Here is a 20,958-nt window from a genome sequence, read left to right on the forward strand (position 1 = left end):
ATGCAGTTCTTCCACAGCTGTGGCTAATGAAAAGGAACCCTAAAGAAGGAATGTACCTGCAGTAGGTGGATAATGGTGTCATCGGAAGTGTCTCAGTCTTCACTGAGAACCGCCTCTGCAGATTTCCAGGCCTTGACCTCATGGCCAGCTCAGGTCTTTGGGCCTCCGCAGTCCGTACTCACAGGGACTGGACAGATTGGGAATTCGGCCACATTCCCCTCATCCATAGTTGATGGACTATATCCCTGAGCATGGCTGCATCTACAGTCAGCCCAGGTGGCTTCGGGCATGCTGGGTGCCTGTGCTTACATGGGCCAGGCCGTCTTGGCACATGCAGCAGCGTCCAACCTGGCCAGGCTGTTCCAGATCTGCTCTGTACCAGGCCTAACACTAAAGCCTTATTTATAGTATGGCTGAAACCATTTTGCCAAAGGTGAGCTTTTGGAAAACTCTCAGGCAATGTGACGTGCACACACACACACACACACATTATAGTATCTAATGGAGCTGCTGGCTGCATGCTGTCTTTAGGCTTTTGTGTCCATCAGAGTGAGTGACATATCTCCTGAGTTCCTTTCCTGAGCCTAGAACACCAGGACAATATTGAGAAAGACATCTGTCTGCTGTTACCTCCGATTGTCTTAAGTACCTCAAGCCCCTTGCAGAGAGAATTGTCCTTAGAGGAGAGGTGGCCAGAGGGCTCTTTCCATAAGCACTCCCACCTGCAGGTAGTCAGTGAGGAGACTGTGGTCAGAGCATTGTCCCCTGGGTCCTCTGCACATGGCTTAGGTTCCCTGCGTGCAGCCCATGGCACTGTCCGATCCGCACAGCCTGTCCTGTCTCCAGCTTGCACTCATTTACACCCCGAGCCTCACGGGACAGAGAGAAAACAGCTCATGTGCGCACCGGCAGCAAACACTGCTGAAAGAGGATCCCGGTCCCGGGCAGAAGTCGTGGAGGTGCTGAGAGACCCGCACTGGAGGCTGACCTCTCAGAGCCGCCAAAGCACCCGGTCCCCGCCGGAGGACAAGTCAAACAAATATTACAGCAAGGAAATCGAATATGTATGCCGAACATTGAAACAACATCTGACCGTTTAAAACAAGCACCCAGTTGGGAATTACAGTGGAGTGGCACTTTTTTCTTCCCTACTGGGCAAATTAAAACAGCAAGTTCAGAATTTGTTTACATAGCCATTAATGAAACCTCAAGTGGGGCACTGATGGCTGCCTGCTCCAAAGAGGATGCATGCTTCTGCCGCTGTCTTCTTCCCCGATGAAGGGGTCTGCTGCTTTTAGACTCCTGTCCTGGGGAGGCAGGTGCATTTCCCTGGGAGCTCTCCAGTGCCAGGGAGGAGTGCATTCCCGACCTCTCCACTGCCAGCCTCAGCACCCTTCCTGGCTTTGTGCCTGTGCCTCAAGAACTAGTGCTCATTGCGGGATCGATCTAGCAAGGCAGCGCTTTGTTTAATGTCTTAAAGAAATGCACCCGCCCAGCCCCACAAACAGATCTCTGCAGCAACAGAGCAACCGCGAAGAAATACATACACTGCGGGGTTACTATTCCTAAAGCTGCCTGTTGTCCTCTAGGGACTGCTCCAGGAATTCAGAGCTTGAAGATTTGGCTTGTGGTTTTGGGATGTGGGAAATTTATCTTCATGCGCTGCTTATCTGGCCTGATTGTGATAGAGATGCTTTGGGAAGGTGCATGGGCAGGGCATGGCACAGGGCCAAGGGATGCAACCTGAACTGCCCAGCTCCACAGGAGGGCAGGGCCCATGGCTTTCAGAGCAGAGCGGCTTCCTTGTCTCAAATGAGGAGCCCCACGTCTCCTGCAGGATGGCACAGCTGCCTGCCAAGTCCTGAGGCTGAGACAGCGGTTGGTGACTGTTCTTGCATGAGATATGATGACTCTCTATTTGGGGAGAATAAAAAGAAAGAAAAGTTGTGAAAGTACAGAGCCGCGTTTGACCTCAGAACCGTCACAGCCGTGAAATGAGTCTCCAGGAAGTGAGATGAACCAGTCAGCGTGATATTTACAGCTCACCTCTCAGATCATATTTATTTCTTGATGCTTGGGAATTGGTGCCTAGAGCTCACATTAATCATGATTGCAGTATATTTGCTACTGTCTGTTGGCTGCTTTAGATCAAGACTTGGCAACCCTTAAAAGCAGCCCAGCTTTGGGCTGGGCTAAAAAGATTTGAAAGGTTGGGCAGAGGTCACAATCCCATGTTGACATTCTTCTCCTGGAGAAGGAAGGAAGAAGCCAACATTTTACAGCTAGGCCACCATTTGCATCCACAGTAGTGATCTAGAGCTTAAGTGAAAAACGCAACGTGTCTGTGGGCTTTCCAGGAAGTGACTGTGTCTCCCTTGTGAGCCAAGATGCTTGGTACATAGTAGATGCACAATAAATACTCTCAGTGATTTTTAAGGTTCGTACAATTCATTTATACCTAAACTTTCTGTGAATAGAATTATAAGAACTGTTCAAAATAAACTGATTTCATATTCTGTATTCATGGCCAAAGTTAAAAAAACACAACTGAAAGTAGCAAATGCTGGTGAGGATGCGGAGAAGCTGGAACACTCCTAGACTGCTGGTTTCCACTCTGGAAAGCAGTTTCTCGATCATTTCTTAAAACGAGCACACAGCTGTCATGTGACCCAGCTGTTGCAGTCCAGGATCATCTTCCCGGAGGATGCCAGCAGATGCTCACAACTTGCAACCCCTCAAACGCGACAGTCATCCCAGATATCTTCCAGTGGGTGCTTTGTTACACAAAACACACTCTGCACACACGCATCGTGGAATGCACGTGGTGGTACAAAGGCACAGACTTGCCGTATACCCGGTAGCTCAGTTGACACTCGGGGGAATCACACCGGATGAGAACAGCCATTCCCAGAAGTCTGGTTGTTTCTGTAACCTCTTCGAAATGACTCAGAAATGGAGAGCTGAAGACTAGTCACCAGGCATTGGGGTGGTGAGTGGGAGTTTAAAGACCAGTGAGAGAGCCTCGTGTTGCTCAGACACTCTGTACCTTGGGAAAATCACGGGGCCAGCTTGACCCTCGGGAGAAACTGAGCTCAGGGCCACAGCCTCATTGCTGTATTTTGTACAACTGCACGTGAATCTCAAAGTTAGCATTCAGTGTACAGACACAATGGGCGCGCAATAAGCATCTGAGACTCGAATGTTTAAAGGAATTAATAAAATAAGAGTAGTCAGGACTCTCCATCCCTCGATGATAACTCGGGCTTGTAGTTGGGTTCTCTTCCTAGATCTTGGTACCAGGATTAATATTTTCAGTCGAATCGGAACGTTATCTATGACCACTGTTCTTTCTTTCTTAATCTCTTGTGTTTTTACTGCTCTAGAGATTGAACCCAAAGGTGCCAAGCTGCATCCCCAATCGTTTTTATTTTTGGTTTTGAGGCGGGTCTTGCTAGGTTGCTTCCTCCAGCCTAAAACTTGCCACCCTCCCGAGTAGCTGGGATGGCAGGTTGGATTTTTCCCCCCTGTGAAAAACATTGTTACTCATGGCAGTTTGAGTTTTATTCTAGTTTTCTCTCTCTTTTTTACAAGCCACCTCAAATCACTGTTAATAGCTAGAATGTAAGTAACGAAGAGGTCATGGACTTCAATGCCCACATGGGGTGCTGGGACAAATTTAACTCATGACATTACTATTCCAGAGCCCTATTTATGCTTGGGAGTCAGGACCACCGAGCTCGTGGTCAGTGCCTTTTCTTCCTTCTGCATGAGGAGGGAACAGAGGGGTCTGGCCGGTTGGCAGTGGCATCCCTGACCCCAGTGAAGTCTGCACCAGGCACCGCTGGAAGTGGGAACATTCATCCCCTTCCTCCTGGACAGACTGGTAGCTCTGGGCTCCCAGCATTGATGCGGAGCCTCACCCAGATCAACTGGACATGTCTAAGGCTCGGTCATTGTTCTCTATGACCAGGTCAAGGCTCTGTTTATCCTCTCTGTGCAGGAGTTAGAGGACAGCCGTCCGGCTTCGCACCACTCTTCCACCCGCTGAACTAAGCAGTCTCCCAAGAGCAGACTTGAGACAGTGCACCCCACCCTGGAGCTGAAGTTCTGGAGATAAAAGCTGTGTCATGTGCAGGGAGACTTCAGGGGCACAGAGTGAGCAAAACCATTGCCTGACCCCGACCCACCTCCCGTCCCATGTCACGTACCTCACTCCCTCCTTACTGTCTCCCGAGAGATTCATCGCCCGTGAAAGGAGAAGATGGGTTTAATCTTTTCTCCAGCTGCGTCTTCCCCACATTTCCTTCTCTGCCCCCAAGCCTCACCGGTTACGAGGTTCCAGTCAGCCTCAGATGTGGAATCTCACTCACTCGCTACATGCAGTTCTCAGGAGCTCCCTCTCCTAATGGGGTGAGCATGTGCCTCCCTTTTTCTGCTAAATGGGAACCACATTGGTGAAGAGCCTCCAGCTCTTAGAAGATGAGGGTGGTGCGTGTGAAAGGCTCTGCCACATTACCTCTCCACTCCCTGCCCTGCTGCTTCCAGCCCGCTTGCTAGGTGAGCGCTACGACTTTGCCATACCACCGCTGCCGCCGCGTGTGACCTTAGCTTCTCGGTTCATTCCGGCTTTGGGGAGACAAGGGGTTTATTTGAGTCAGAACAGCAGGCAGTCATAGGACTTCATGAACTGAGCCCTGGACTGGGCACCAGGACCAGTTTAGGCTCAGCCTAGCAGTGCGCCTCGGGACGGCCGTTTTCTCATCTGTGCAGAGAGGGAAGTGGACCAAATGATGTCCACCTTCTAGATGATCTTTAGGAGGTAGTGTGGGTGCAGCGCCCACAGCAGAGAGCACATGGTCATTTCTCCTCTGGCCAGCTGGCGCAGACACAAGGATGAGACAGGCGACTCAGAGCCACCTCAGTACTTCCCAGCAGTGGTCACCGACAGATACATCATGACACACATCCCTGACACCTGTGGCCACGCCCACTGTCCCTTGGCTGAAGGGAAACGAGTGGATATCATGCACCCTGCACCAAGACCTTCCCTCTAGGCAAGCTAGGGCACAAGAGACTGCCACCAGGACTCCAGAAGCCTCACGTGTTCCTGGTTCTCCTGCTTGTCTAGTTTTACACAGGACCCCACCTTGTCTTTGGAAGAAGGGATTCCAGGCAGACTGCGGTGACTGGACAGTTTGGTCTTCAAACATAATGCACAGGTGTCTGTCAGCTATGACTCCTGGGTCCCCCTGCTCTAGCTGTGTCCTGTAGCATCTGTGTCCCAGGCTTTTTGCAAGGTATTTCTTTCATAAGAACTGCCCCCCAGGGGCTGGGGATTTAGCTCAGCGGCATAAGCGCCTGCCTTGCAAGCAGGCAGTTGTTGAGTTCAATCCTCAGTACCGATAAAAAGGAAAAAGACCAAAAAAAAAAAGAACTGCCCCCTAATGGTAAAACACGGGCTGAAAACAGAGACAGCCGGTCCCTCCATTCCACTTGATCGCAGGCTATTCTGGCTCCAAAAGGTGAGCCATGTTCCCAAAGGGACGGGAGTGTACCGTGGAAGCCAGCAGCTGCCCCTACCCATCTGGGCACCATGCGGGATGAAGCTGGAAAAAAGGAAGAGCTGCTTATCCGGAGATATTCACACACTGGGCTTCTTGACCCTCGGCCTCGCTGACCTGGGACAGGATGGGGTTTGAGCTGGTTTGTGGGAGTTGGGTCCCACTTGGTTGATTAAAGAGAGACAAAATTCTGGAAGCTGCTGCGAGGAAAGAAACGAAACTAGGGCGCTGCCGAGATCTCTGGATCTATAACTCCCTGTTTCCCTTGCCGATGCCTGGCTCCTCTCTCGGTTCACAAATCCTGATCCTGTGCCTCCCTCCCACCCAGGAGCAGCCTCCCTGCAGAACCGTGGCCGTGAGCTGGCGGCGACTGCGGCAGCCACTTCAGAGTGCGGCTGTCCTCCTGGTGCTGACCCGTGGCTTCAGGGCCGCCCGGCCAGATGGGCACCACCTGTGCTGCACCTTCCTGGCTCCCGGCCTGCTTCCTGCAGCTGCCTGTGGTTAGCACACGCCCTGCGCTCCGAGCCAGCCTCACAGCCGCCTCTTTTCAGGAACACTTAGGGGTACCCATGTGTGCGTGGCATTTAACAGAGTTAGATGAGCAGGCCAGGCTGTGGCACAGCTGGCGGCTGTTCCTTGAGAACAGTTCATGAGGAAGAAGATACAAGAGTTTAGACCCTAAAAGCACATCAGCCATCGCGGAACCCAAGCCCTCCTTTTGCAGATGGTAAAATGAAAGCGGCCACTTCGAATAGGCCAGCTGCGGAGCTCAGGCTGGGCATGTGATGCCCGTGGCTCCCGGTGTACTTTCTGTAGGAGAGGCTCACTCTCCTGGAGGGCTTTCAAACCAAGATGGAAATTCTTTGTTTGATCCTGTGGTAATGGCGAGGCACAAAAGAACTCCAGAGGCTTTGGAGTTTTTGGTTTACTTTTGAGACAGAGTCAGCTTGTGTTTCAAGCTGGCCTTGAACTTACTGTGTGGCTCAGGCTGGCCTTGAACTCAACAGTCACCCTGCCTCAGCCTCCTAAATGCTGGGATTATAGGCGTAAGCCACTGGACCTGACTTGCTTTTAATTTTTAAAAAAATTGCGCAGAGTGGCAAGTCAGCACACCTGGGAGTCCAGAGAGGCGCCTATGCCTGTGATCAGGTTAGAGGTGTTTGGGACCAAGAGTGCAAAAATTAGAATGGAAAAAGAAGTTGGAGAGCGGTGTTCCAGTGTTAGGGTCCACATTTGAACGGCAGCATGACATGGCCCAAAGGCAAACACTGTCATTATTGCCAGAGCCCTAAGCAAGACACGAGCCTGTCCTTTGAGACAGGCCTCTGTCCACAATGATGCATGTGATTAAAAATAAATGCTGACGTGGGATCCAGAGGACTTTGCAGCTCTGTGCTTTGGACCAACCGTCGAAGCACGTTCCCAGCACTGCAGAGCACGGTGTGGAGTTTCAGATGCCCACGCTGCAGCTTGCACAGGCATCTGGCGGGACCGCATGAGCTGACCCCAGGGCAGCTCTCCAGGGTAGGAAGAAAGAAGCTGCGTTGGAGTGGGGGGCGGGGAGCCGTGAGGAGGGGCGCCCTGGCTGGGAAAATGCTTTACTGTATACATAATGGACTTCGTTCTACACTGGGGCCGGATTAGAGTGGGCCATCCCATTCCCCTTCCCTCCGTTTTGATCCTGCAGTCTGCTGCAGAGTTATAGATGAAGTGGCGAGGATGGTATCTTGATTGTATCCAGCTGCCTGGAATAAGTCAAGGGCAGAGAGGCCCCACAGGAGAACAGCGCTCGAGGAAGGGTCTGGGGAATCCGAGATCAGGGCACCTCTGATGCCTGGAGCACCGTGCACTCCTGGTGCACCTGGTGTCACCGCAGTGAGTCCCCCTGGAGAGGAGTCTGCTGGGTGACTTGCGCTGACAGAGCCCCTCACTGAAATCTTACAAGTACTTGAGCCTCAAATGGGGCCAGTGATACCAGTAATAAGAAGATCGTGGTGGCTGGAGATTTGTAAAGAAAGGAATGAGAAAAGCACCTGCATGTGTTAGCAGAAGCAACGGCAGTGCTGGGTGCCACCTCCTGGCGCCCACTCCTGTCTTCTGCCATGTGTCCCAGGGGTGTCCCTGTGGGCCTGGACCTTCAGAGTGGCACACCACAGTGAGCCAGGGGCGTGGCACCCACGTACTGGGCACCGTGAGCACGTGGTGCTGATGGAGGAGCCAGCTGCCCGGGCCGAGCCGCCACTCCGGGCTCTATAAAACTGTAATAATATCATATTATTTTAATCTGTTGAAGTACAAACCCTAGAGCCGGGGGAACTCAGCAGCGGCTCACTCGGCTGAGGAAATGTCTGACATGGATTCATTTGTCTGTAGCTACTTGGGCGATGCCTGCGGCCGATTAACTCTGTGGGTTACAACCTGGTGTCTGCGGGCTGAGAGCCCTGATAGGTGAGCCAGGCTCCCGAGGAGGGAAGCTCTGCCCACAGCTCCAGACCACCACACCCGGGGCCCAGGTCTGGCGTCCCCTAAAATCATGCGTGGGGTCACAAGGAGGGCTGGGCAGGGACAGCGCAGTGACCTGCAGGTGTCATGTGCTGCTGCAAACGCGTGTCATCCCTGAGCCGCTGGGCGCCATTGTGATGCTTGGTGCTGATCCGCCCTGCCGCAGGCTCCTTCTCTCTCTGGCTCTGAGCCTTTGTCTGTTTGGCAAGTGTGGGGGGGTGTGGTTCTTTGTTCTTGGGACACGATGGTGAATGGCATGGACTTGCTCTTGTCTGGAGGGAAATAGGTCAAGATAATACAGCACAGATAGCCCATGTGACCACAAAATTGTGAAGCTTTGTTGAAGCAGAGCAAGGGGTGGAAGGGGTGTGATAGGAGAAGGGGTGGAGGCAGCATTTGCCTGTGATAGGAAGGTCCCAGGCTTCTCAAGACAGGTAACATATAAGCAGAGACCTCGCTGATGAGAGGAGACCAGCCTGGTGCAGAGCTAGGAGATCACGTGCAAAGGCACTGGGATCTTGGCATGGTCACAGAGCAGAGAGGCCGCTGGAGTGTGGGAGAGAAGCCAGAGAAGCGCAGAGGTTGGGCCGTGTGACAGCAAAGGAGTCTGCAGACTGCCCTGAGTGTGATGCGAACCCAGCCAGTGTTTTTGTTTTTGTTTTTGAGAGTGGGACATTTCTTTAAGATTTTCAGAGAGATATTACAGGTTGAGTGGTGTCTCCCCACAAGGATTATGTTGAAATCTGGATCTTCAGACCCTTAGGATGTAACTTTTTCAAAATAGGGACTCTTCAGAAATAACCGAATTAAAATGAAGCCATCAACATGAGCCCTAACGCGATGTGATCCGTGTCCGGATAGATAGGGACACCAGGACGCACGGGCAGGCTCATGCTGAGGGAAGTGACTGTGCTGCTTCAGGGTTGGAACGTTACATCTGCAAGCCGGGGAGTGCCACAGATGGACAGAGACTGCCAGGCGCAGGAGCCTGGGCTGACCTTTCCCTGCAGATGGCAATGGGGATGTGGACCTGGTGACACCTGGCCTTGGGCTCTGGTGCCTGAGACAAGCTTCTGTTGTTCTGAGCACCCTCCCGTGGTTGTTTGTTACAGCACACTAGAAAAATAGGAAAGAGGAGGGGGCTGCCAGCAACCTGGCCGTGCTCTGGGGACCGGTGGTGAGGTGACCCCCAGGACCCAGCAGCCATGCTCTGCAACGTGACCCTGGAGATTTGTTCCCATAGGTGACTGCTCAGGCAGAAATAACTGTGGGTAGAAACAGGGAGAGCCCGCTGGTTGGACCCGCCTGTGCAGAATACTCAGTATGCTTTAGGAATAATCCTTAAAGAAGAGGCCGTGCACTGGGGGTCGGAAAGACAGAGGTGGCAGCCAAGACACCATTGAGGGCTGAATGCTGGATGCTGAATCAGTTGGTGGCAGAGATGGTAAGAAGTGGGCACAAGCAGAGCCAGCAGGACACAGTGGACAGAGAGCGAGGACAGGCGGGGACAGCAGAGGCCCCAGCAGCCGGCTGCAGACTCCCTAGCATGGAGGCATGGGATGGGGTATCGGGGATAGGGGCTTCTGTGTTGGATACAGTAGGCCAGAGATGCCTGTTCTTTGTCCAGGTGGGGATAGTAAGAGGTTGGCTATCTCAGGAGCATTCAGGGCTGGACGTCCATCAGAGGTTGTCAGCTTACAGATGGCTTCTCAATGATTGAAACTAGATGTGATGCAGAGAGAGAGGGGCTTGGAGAAGTGGAGCGGGTCTAGGCTGGGCCCTTTGCAATACCCACCGCACAAGCCTGGTGGCATCGGGGACTGAGAAGGGACTTAGGGACAGCCAGCAGAAGGTCAGTGCGCAGTCATGTAGGGGCTTCTGCCCCTCCAAAGGTCGATCTCCATTATGCAGAAATCATGGGAAGGTCTGAGCAGGACCTCATCACCCGGAAACTAACCACATTTTGTTTGTCTAAGAGCCATGCCAAACGTAGAAGCCAAGTACTGTCACAGAACACGGAATCAGAAAAAATCCTCTGCAGGGCAGTGTAGGCTTTGACTGGGTTGTAAAAACAAGTGTGTACCCAGGGAAAATAGATACTTTTTTTTTAAATCAGAAGAAATGGATGGGGCTGAGGGGATTGATTAAGTGTCTGCCTGGCAAGTTCGAGGTTGTGCGTTCGATCCCCAGTACCAAAAAAATAAAAAGGAATGGAAACGCCTTGTAAGTGTTCAGAATGAGCAGTTTAATGCACATCAGGGCAGCCGAGTTGCAGGGTTCCACTTATTATTCATGTGCACCTTTGTTAAGAATGAAGCCTGCTTTCTTAATCACTTGCCTAACACGACATGCTATGCCGCCACAGTATTTAAAATTCCCAAGCACATGCAGGAAGTTTTGGAGGAACCCAGACTTGGTGTCTGTCTTCACACGTTGGCAGAGGAGCCATTGGATGGCCTCAGAGGGCTGCTGCTGGTGACCGCACTGTCCCTCCTTGTCATCTGGGCTGGGGCTGACTGTGGCTGTGCTTCGGTCCTCAGGTCTGGCGGGAATTTCCTGATCGGTTGGTGGGCTACCCGGGCCGCCTGCATCTCTGGGACCATGAGATGAATAAGTGGAAATACGAGTCGGAGTGGACTAATGAGGTGTCCATGGTGCTCACGGGAGCAGCTTTTTACCACAAGGTAGGAGGCGCAGCCTGGGCCACACAACCCAGGGGACACAAGTGCCATCAGGCCTGGTTGCTGCTGGGTGCAGAAAGGCCTGCTACTCCGAGGGCTTGGGGAAACCACGCTGTGCAGTACAGCGAGTCCCCGATTTACGAATGGTGGAGCTGTGAACTTTCGCCAGTGTCTCTGTAAGATTCACGGGTGTGGCAACCCGTTTGGGAACCTTCCTATCTCTCAGGAGCTAGTCCTGTTCCCTGTTCTCCCTTCCTTTTCACCAATAAATTTTCCTGCCCTTAAAAAAAAAAAAACAAAAAAGACTCACAGGTGTACTGTGTAAAACTCCCTTTGCCAGATTATGAACAAATCCAATTTACGAACATTCTCCCGAACCAGAACTCCTTTGATTGTTGGGGACTCACTGTATTCCTTTAGAAATAAATGTATTAGTTTTCTCATTAGGAGTGCAATACATGCTTAGAGTGGGAAGTGTGAAAATCCATGTCACTCGTAATCCTGTCACTTAGAGGTAAGCATTACAGTGACACCTCGGTTCACGAACCTAACTTGTTCTACAATTTTGGAAAGACAGCCACATGTGAGTTTGTGTGAGAAAGGTGACTGCAGCCGTGTGTGTCACCCAGTGCTGAGTGTGCAAACAAAATCAAAATTTTGCCCATCGCTTCTCTTTGGGAACAAAATTGTTTGCAAACAAAAGTATTTGTGAGCCTTGGTCCCACTACAGTGTCCACAGGTACTGTTTTTAGCTTTCCTTTTGTTTATTCTTGTATATACAGAGACCATCGTAAATATTCTTACTAGTCACTGTGTTACTCATTTTCTGATAAACAAGTTTCATAAATAAGAACTTCTTGGCATAATTGGCATCCTACCATAAATCCATTCTCCATAAAGCATGTAAAACTGTTTATCATTGGGTATTTAAATTTCTAATTTTTGCTATTTTAGATAATACTTAATATCTACTGCTCAGTGACTAATACCCACTTTCTGTTTATACTCATGATTATTATGGCAGATTCCTGCAAGTAGAATTATATCAAAGGGAACCTACATTTGGGGCTTTTTAAAGAGAGATGATGTGATAATTTCAGTATTATTTGTGCCTGTTTACACTCCCAGCAGCACAATATAAAACTGACCTGCTATACCCTTCCTTGCATAAAATGGTTTAAAAATTAACCTTAGCTATTTGGATAAAAGTGAATCTTATTGTTTTAACTTTTACATGATTACTTGGGAGGTTAAAATTCCTTTTGTGTAATCATTAGCTTTTTGTACTTCTGAGAACCATCACTTTAGGGATTAGAGAACAATCTGTATGCATTTGATTTCAGAATATTCAGTCCACCAATAGAGCGCCCCCTAAGAGTGTGTGGTTGTATCATGAAAGCTGATGTCAGAGGAAGATCTGTTTAACTCTAATGCAATTAATTTAGTTTGGCTATTTTATATCTATTGTATCTTGTTAGCATGACACTGCTATGCTTATATTTTTCAGGGCCAGGGAATAGTTTTTATTGTTAGTAAAACAAATAAGCCCTAATAAGTATAATTCTTTGGATTTATGTGTGCATACTATTGGTTATTGTGTAGGTATGGATTTATTTTTGACCCATTAATTCCTACACTACCTCACACGTGGGCTGTTGTAGTTTCAGAAATGTCTCATTTTTGTTCCCCTCAAGAAAACATGCATTTCCCTGCAGAACAATGCCCATGTCACAGACGCTGGGCCGCTTGACCGACACGCTCGTACTTCCTTTGGGCTTGGTGTTGAGCCAGCCTCTCGATTAGTCTTGCACAAGAAAGCCTGTTCTCATGCCACGGCTGGGTTGTTCCAATGTGTCGGCCAAAAGGAAGTGCTATTTGAGTTTTCTTCTGTCTCCCCTGACAGTATTTTAACTACCTGTACACCTACAAAATGCCTGGGGATATCAAGAACTGGGTGGATGCACACATGAACTGTGAGGACATTGCCATGAACTTCCTGGTAGCTAATGTCACAGGCAAAGCTGTCATCAAGGTAAGAGGCTCTGCCACTCTGTTGCTTGGTTCTCTGATCCTGAAGAATGGAGTTCATTCTTAACAGCTGCAAATGAGAAGTTGAACTGGGTGCACAGATCCTTGTATAATTATACAAGTTAGGGGCTGGGGATTTAGCTCAGCGGCATAAGCACCTGCCTTGCAAGCAGGCAGTCATGAGTTTGATCCCCGTAACGATAAAAAGGAAAAAGACCAAAAAAAAAAAAATTATACAAGTTATAAAGTTCTACAACAAATTGTACAACTCTTGTCATCCTAAACCTTGCTTCAAATGACCAGTTTTCTGAAAGTACCTCTCCCGTGGCATATTAAAAGCTGAGAATACCTAGAGATGTTGTGGGGTGTGGGATAGTCTTTAGTCCTGAAAGATGTCTGTTTATTCTTGAAATTCAGACTTTGCTCCAATAAGACCCCTAGCTGTGGAAAGGCAGGCTCCTCTCCCTTGGGGAGCAGCATCCTGACCTCTTTCCTCCTGGTTAGAATTCCAGGTAGGAAAATGGGCAGTTCCAGCTTTCCCTCAGCATTTGCTCGGGGAGCTTACACTGGAATTGCAGACAAATCCCCACTCTTTCCTCATCAGCAAACCAAGTGACCTGAAAAGAAGGAAAAGCACTGTCTCATGCCAGTCCCTTCTCTGTCCCTCAGTCCTCCAAATGACCCTTTCCCTACTTACCGTCTTCACTAGGTTAGGATAGCAGCCTTCCCCGAGTTCACTAGGAGCTCTAGGAGTTTAAGCTTTGGGAAGGAGGAGAGGAGTCCAAGAGAGAGATCACAGGGTGAAAGAAGATTGCATTCTTTTTCCTAACTGGAGAGAATTGCCGAATAAGCTGGCATCTTTTTTTTTTTTTTTTTTTTTTTTTTTGGTACCTGGGATTGAACTCATGACCTCGTGCTTGCCAGGCAGGTGCTTTGAGCTAAATCCTTGGCCCGTAGCTGGCATCTTCTAGAGCAGGGTGCCGCTCACAGCTTCCACCGTTAGCAGAGAGGCGGAGAAAGCACGTCTGTTGGAACTAAGGTTACGGTGAAAGTTATGGGAAGCTGTATTTCATCGCCCTTATGGCTGCAAGAACAAATGGTGTTTATACAAGGACCTTGGCAGTGAGAAAACAGTCATTAAACAGGAATTAAGGAACTTGTCATCACCACTTCTTTCCAGTTACAGAAGGCAAAAGCCTCCAAGCCTCTTTTATTGGGCCCCTGTGAGTTGCACTGTGGGCTGAGCCAGCCCAAATCAAACAGAAGAGCAGTGAGGTGTGTGTGCGTGCGTGTGTTGGTGTGCTCGCGGCATCTCCGCTCACAGCACGGGAGCATGTGGTGTGGTGGCACAAGCCTGACTTTATAGTCCTTGGCACCGCCCAAGGTCTCTCTGCTCCTCTGGCAGGTGACCCCACGGAAGAAATTCAAGTGTCCAGAGTGTACGGCCATCGATGGGCTTTCGCTGGACCAGACACACATGGTGGAGAGGTGAGTGGGCCTCCACCCAGGCTCTACCCCAGCTTCCGCTCCCCTCTTCCTGCCGCGGCCGGTTTGTGGAACTTTGGTGGACATACAAGGACAACAGCTGGTAGCCCTTAGTCACCTCCTTTTGCACTGTGGGAATGGGGTGGTTAGTTCAAGCCCAGGTCACCCAAAGAATTAATTTGGAATGCTACTCACTCAATTTGCAATGGCTGCAGGGATCTTAAAAATATCACTGGCCGTAAGCTCCAGAAGCCAGATCCTCCTGAGGGACTGAGCAGTTAACTAACTACAGTCACCTCAGTGGAAGCCAGTTCGTTCCAAAGAAATACGGGGTTGTTTTGCAGGCCAGTATTTCCATGTTATAGTAGAAGCTGGATGAGAAAGAACAAAGCCAAACCCTCCCGAGACAAGTTACCTTTACTGATGCTACAAAGACCCCTCCCAGGAACCGAATCAAAGGCAGTTTATTTTTTGGTGGTGGGCAGGCGGGGGGCACTCAGCAATGGTCCTTTTCAGTTCATTTCCTTCAATTACTCAGTAAGCACACTTGGCATGGAGTGTGACCCGGGCCCCGTGAGGGAGTATGAAAGAGCAAAACTGCCACGTCTTTCCCCAAGACCACGAGAATCCTGAACTAGACCTAATCACTCCCACTTGAGTGCCAGGCTCCAAAGTGCCTGACCTGAGCCTAACTGTTCCAAAGGCAGCTCCTTACGGAGACGCAGGCCGTGACAGCCCAGGAGCACTGTTACTCAGGGGCCACAGCGTCCTCTGAGAACCTTACAGTAGCCTAGAAGGAGATGTCAGGACTGTTCATAGCTCTCGTGTACATCTGCTGCAGAATTCACTGCTGAAGTCTCTACACCATAATAAAATCCTTCAGGCCTTGAGGATTTTGTACCCAGAATGTTCTGCTCTTGGCTTTGGACCCTTCTACACCACTGTACTCTTTCCATCTCTCTGTATCTCTTTCATATGGAAGTATCTTATCCCCAAAAATGACTGTTCGCAACTGTTGATACGAAGTAACATTATTGTGGTTTTGGAGTTGCTTGTCATTGGTGATCACGAGTATGGCACAGCTGAAGGGCAGTGACAGGAACAGTCGTAGCTCATTTGGAAGAGACCCGCTGTGGTTCCAGTGGAGTGTGTGCAGTTGGTAGTTAAACCGCCCCCCTGTTCTCTGTCTGGGGAGAATTCAGAGCAGGAAGCCAAGCAGTTACTGGGGTGAACTGAAATGGCGGTAGGAGAGGAAGGGAAGTGAGAAACACGGCCTGGTGGTGGCCTCAGGTTCCTCGGCAGGCACACGACGGTTTCCTAGTCCAGCTGAGATGGTAGCCGATGGCAACAGGCTTAAACAGCAGCGAGCGGCGTTGAGTTAGAGATCATTACTGTGCAGCACCAGGCAGAGGAGCTCAGGAGGTATGGACGCATCTTCCTCTTCGGAAGAGAGCTTTGAAGACAGAGCCGCCCTCGCCGGAAGGCTTGCTTCAGCGTTGTCATACCAACAGATCCCTCAGACCTCATCCAGAGCGAATTCTCGCGAGTGCCCCGAGAGAGGCTCCAAGTGTCACTTTTGTATGTCATGAGAGGAAAGAGAGGAAGCATCTCATCAGGTCCATTATGCAGGATAATCTTGTAAAAGAATGACTTTGCAATCTCGGGATCCCAATGGATGACACTCTGGGCAGACAGGAGGTTCTGGGCTGAAATGCCACATGCTCAGAGGAGCCTGAGCAGCAAGTTCAAGGCTGACTTGGTGGTCACTAGGCAATTCCATCTGGCTGAAACGTAGGATTCTGGCTGGTCAGGCCACACTGCAGAGGGCTTGGAATTCCCAGTTAAGGAGCTTGGACTTTTCCTTCAGGCACTGAGGAGCCCTTGAGGGAGTTTGAACTGGGTTGCTCTGAGATTGGAAGTGGTGCTTGGGATGCAACAGGCAGTGAAGAGACTGGAGGATGACCAGTTTAGAAGATTTGAACTCAGTGGAATGTTGAAAGGAAGCAACGCATTAAATTAAGAGATTTTTACTTTCTCCCAGAGGAAGATGTACCGGAACTTAAGTTTCTGACTTGGATAGGTGTGAGGCGGTTACCAAAAGAAGCCAACAGATATGCCGTCAGTGTTGAGTGAAGGGAGCTGGCAGTGCCCTGGACAGCATAAACCATCTACTGAGGAAGGGAGGGAGGGCAGGGCTTAGGTTACACCAGAGGAGGAGTTGGGCTACCGTGAATAATAAAGAGATTGGAGACAAAGCGGAGGGCAATAGGTGTGTGACACTGAGCTCGCCCTCCACACACAGAGTTCGCGGTGTGAAGCTGAACTTTAGAAAGATGTTTAGAACAAAGGGATATTGAAAGTTGTGTGCTCGGAGTCAACAGTTGACTAAAGAAAAGCCAAGGGCAGAATCTGGATCGCATCTTACATTTAGGAGAGAGAGTAACTGAAAACAGAAGCTGCCCCTGGAAAGGCCAGCAAGCACAGAGTATGTGGAGCCAGGAGCAAGCAGGCACCTTGGGAAAGTAACTCTGACAGCGATGAGGTCGCAGGGTTCTAGAGTAAGGGGTGGCGCTGAGGAAGAGGAGTCGGAGGATGTGAATGCGCCTTTGAGAGGTTTAACAAGGAGCTGAATTAGGAGCTGTGAGCACAACTATTGGGATTAAAGACTGAGGCACTGAATTATTAAATAAGGCGCGTAGGTTGGGAGGGATAAAGATATGATGTAAGCCGTTTTGGGGAGCCCCAGAGATAAAGTTTCAACTGTAGAGTTGTTCACTTGCTTTATTTCTTAATGTTTCCCTTTACAGAATACACATTTTCGAAAAACAGTGGAAGTACTTAACCACTTTCCCAGCATTTGACCTTGTATTGGATTTTGTGGTTCGATGTATTTATTTATTCCTGTATTTGGGAGTCTGGGATTAGAATTCTCAGTTGAGTAAGAGAATAGCTTTTACTACCCAGCATCTGTTTCCAGCATCTACTAGTCTTAAGAACCAGAAGAATTTATAGCTATTCTTTTTTTTTTTTTGGTCTTTTTTGAGATGGGGTCTCGCTATGCAGTTCAGGCTGGCCTTGAGCTCACTTTGTAGCCCAGGCTGGTCTGGAACTCGCAATGGTCCTCCCACCTCAGCCTGCCGAGTGTTGGGATTACAGGTGAGTGCTGGGATTACAGGTGTGAGCCACCGCGCCCGGCTATTCATTTTGACCTTTATCTTCACCAAGGTCAGGGTGATATGACAGGCAGACAGCTTTGATTTAAGAAAACAGTATTTCAGTGCAGGCCAGTCTGAGCATGAGGTTGTGAATTTCTCAGAGTGTCTGACCTAAGGAAATTGGCTCTGATGGTTAGCTTTTTCAGCCGCTGAAATAGGAGAATTAGTATCTCAAGATTGCACTGTCCACTCATGGGTTCAAAAACTATCCGGTGTTGTTGTAGCAAGCAGGGTTTTGTGTGCTGGGCACAAATGCCTAAGACTTATGAACACTGGCAGCGCGGACTTGGCGGTGTGCATTTCCGCCCAGTTTCCCAGCATTTACCTTTGGTAATGGCATGTGTCTAGAAGGAAAACAAAAGCTGCAGGCTTCTCTTCCCGGGACGCTTCCAATGCAGCAGAGGCAGGTATTGGCAGCCGTCGGCAAGTGCGCGCTTGATTGGAAAAGCAGCATGGAGAGAAGTACTGACAGGGGAGCCAGAGCCCAGCAGGACAACTCGGGTGGCCACCAGCAGCCAGCAGGCTCTGCCCACCCTCACTGCTCCTGATGGGTCCCCCTTGTGAGAAGAAAACAGGACACACTGCCAGCCAGCTGGGCGGAGGAAGGGCCTGCACCATGTGGCACACAGTGACTATGCCACTCTGCCAGCACCTGGACTATAACTGCACTGCTCTGCCAGTGGCACTCGCCAGAGCGGGTTAGCCAGGGGGGGTGGTCAGTAGGCCAGGCTGGCCCGAGCCCCATGGCATCTCACCCGCAGCCCATGCCCTGCTGGCTGCTCTGGCCACAGAGGAGACACTGTTGCTCGTACTCTCCCTGGACCCTTTAATCGGTACCCACTGGTGCCCGGGCTTTGCTGGCCAGAGTCGGTGAGCACCGCAACTGGAAACCAGAATGCGTGCCTGCTTCCAGGCAGAACGCTGTCAGAGCGCAGCCTCGGAGAGATGCCACTTGGTCTGCCACCGCTGGGAGCCAAAACCTGAAGCGGGGAGAGCCTTTGCCCAGGGCGGGCACCACGCTCTGTCAGAAGTCTTTGACTTTCACCAGTTGCCCTCCATGGGGAACCTCAGACCATGCCAAGTCTCCCGAGTGCCAGCAGGAGGGGAGCTCATTCTGGCAAGGAGGGCAGTGTGATGCTAAGTCCAGTGTCGGCTGCCAGTGCAAGGCTGGGCTTGGAGGCCAGGTCCACCCTTTCTACCTCGGGGGCCTTGGCCATTACTTAACCTCCCTAGACCTTGTTAGCTTAGTCCATAAGGGGGCCAGGGGAGGAATTCTCGGAACAATCATGTGTAAACCTATCTGGTACCTAATAGAGACCAACAGCTCCCAGCCCCTACCTCTGGACCCTAGAATTATGTCCATAAATAAACTTGGGGCTGTTTGCACATGCAGAGCCTTAGGTTCCATCCCCAGCACTGCCAAAAAACAAAAAATCTTTTTCCTCATTAAGACTTTAGCCTCAGGAGCCAGGATGCCTGGGTTTGGCTCTGTCTCTTCTGGATTTTTTTTATTTCCCTTGCACATGTTGCTTAGCTCTCTGTGCCTCAGTCTTCCCTGTGAAATAAGAGTATGAGGAGAACTTAACCCCCTGGGGCTGTCATGAGGATTCGTGGGTCACTGTAGGAGCAAAGCACCCCTGGCACAGCCTGAGCACATGGTCATGCTGCTGGTGGGCGTGACTGTGTGTTAGCTACAGCTCAGAATGAAGCGGTAATAGATACTGGTCATCTTCTTTATTAACTGATTTCTTCCCAAGGCCCAGAGGTGTTGGATAAAAACCTGCTGATTGTAGTAACTTGAAAACAACCTACAGCCGCCTGTTCTGAGGACCAAAAAGACCTGAGGTCCCACTCAGACCTGGTGCCTGCCCAGCTGTCCTCCCGTGGCTCTCAGGTGCCAGGGCCTCACTGAGGAGGGTGCTGAAACTCATCTTTCAGGTCCCCTGCATTTAAAAGGCTTTTCCCAGGGTCAGTCCCCTGCCTGTGGGTGCTGATGTCCTCCTTACCCAGCTGTCACACTAGGTCGACCTGAGCCATCACAGTGAACGCCCTGGCCCCTCACCCTGAGGGGCTGCTCTCTGCTCTGGGGTGTGGGCTGAGTTAGATCCATCAGTCCCCCTCTGTAGCAGCACCATGCCATGTTGGTGAGCCTGTACTGCAGGCTCTACTGCAGGGGGAGTGCGGGGAAGGGGGAGACAAAACCGTGCAGGCCTCCCCACGGGGTAAACTGAGGCAAACTCAGCACTGCCGTTCCCACTGCAGGCCGGCAAATGGATGAGGGCTCCCGGCCCATCATCTTCTCTTGTCTTCGGCAGCCCTGTGGCACTGATCCTGTGACCTGGTGGCCTGTCCGTTCCCTGCCTATGCTCCCACTGGTAGAGAGGGGGTTAAGGATTGTTGGCAGCTAATCCACCTTGGCCTGAGGCCTGCTGGAGCTGAGCTGGAGGAATGACTGGAATTCGAGGGGGAAGGGCTGCTCCTCCCTTTGGGCAGCCTGGAAGGGCACCTCTTGCTCTCTGTCCCCAGCTGGGGTCTCCCTGCACCTCAGCCTTGTCTCAAGCCCGGCAGCAGGCTGGAGCTACTAATGACCAGTGTGACGGGTTTTGTGTGGGTTCTCGCAGCTTTCTAACATTTTGGTTTTGGGTTTTTTTTGCCCCCCTCTCTGCCTGTCCCTCGTCCTGCTACCCAGGTCTGAGTGCATCAACAAGTTCGCTTCGGTCTTTGGGACGATGCCTCTCAAGGTGGTGGAGCACAGAGCAGACCCCGTGCTGTACAAGGACGACTTTCCTGAGAAGCTCAAGAGTTTCCCCAACATCGGCAGCTTGTGACACGCAGGGGTCCAGGCGGGCACTGGGCAGGAAGAGGCCAGGGCCCCCAGCACTCGTCATGAGATGGCGGTAGAAGGTTGACAGACCGGGTGCCCACTGGTACCCATCTGACCCCTCCTCCAGAAGGACGGGGAGCCCCCGAGGCACGCAGCAGCTCCGCTGTGGGCTCCCGAAGTCACCAAGCAGAAGGAAGCCACTGCGGCACCCTGTGGTCACCCTGTGCTCCCTCGTTTTATATCACTGAGTGGAGGAGCAGGTCCGATCTCTCTCTGCCTTAGGGCCGTGGCACTGGGTGCCCAGCAGTCGGTCCCTCAGCCACTCCTCTGGGGTGGCATTTTGATATGATTAAAATTATTTTTTATTCCTTTTTTCTGCTGTGCTTTAAACATTGATTTTTTGGGAGTCCAAGGAACCATCCTTCTCTGTGTATTTAACTGTACTTTCTGGCCTCGAGACAGTCTGGGCAGACACAGCCAGGAGGAGTATCTGCTCCCATGTGTGCCGAACAGAGGTCCCAAATCATAACCATCCCTTCTTGGAGCGGACGGCTGTGGACCGCCCAAGGGAATCCATGTGATTCCTGATCAGAGCCACTCACTATTTTATAGGGGTTCTGAGGAAAACAGGGACTTCAATAGCCATGCACCGAGCTGCCCTA

The 20,958-nt window shown here is 50.8% G+C and overlaps 1 protein-coding gene across 1 annotated transcript in view; it reads left to right on the forward strand.

Moving 5' to 3' along the window:
* The window catches only part of Ext2 (exostosin glycosyltransferase 2), a 134,649-nt gene extending 113,981 nt beyond the window's left edge, over window positions 1-20,668 (forward strand). Inside the window, exons 11-14 of the mRNA XM_003465100.5 lie at window positions 10,604-10,747; window positions 12,648-12,776; window positions 14,178-14,260; window positions 20,162-20,668. Coding sequence (XP_003465148.1) covers window positions 10,604-10,747; window positions 12,648-12,776; window positions 14,178-14,260; window positions 20,162-20,300 — 495 coding nt within the window. The 3' untranslated portion in view covers window positions 20,301-20,668. The remainder of the gene's footprint in view (window positions 1-10,603; window positions 10,748-12,647; window positions 12,777-14,177; window positions 14,261-20,161) is intronic.
* Window positions 20,669-20,958: the final 290 nt, after the last annotated feature.

The sequence above is a fragment of the Cavia porcellus genome, unplaced genomic scaffold (assembly GCF_034190915.1).
Source record: "Cavia porcellus strain 051 isolate PalLab524CR breed Dunkin Hartley unplaced genomic scaffold, mCavPor4.1 scaffold_17, whole genome shotgun sequence".
NCBI classification, from domain to species: Eukaryota; Metazoa; Chordata; class Mammalia; order Rodentia; family Caviidae; genus Cavia; species Cavia porcellus.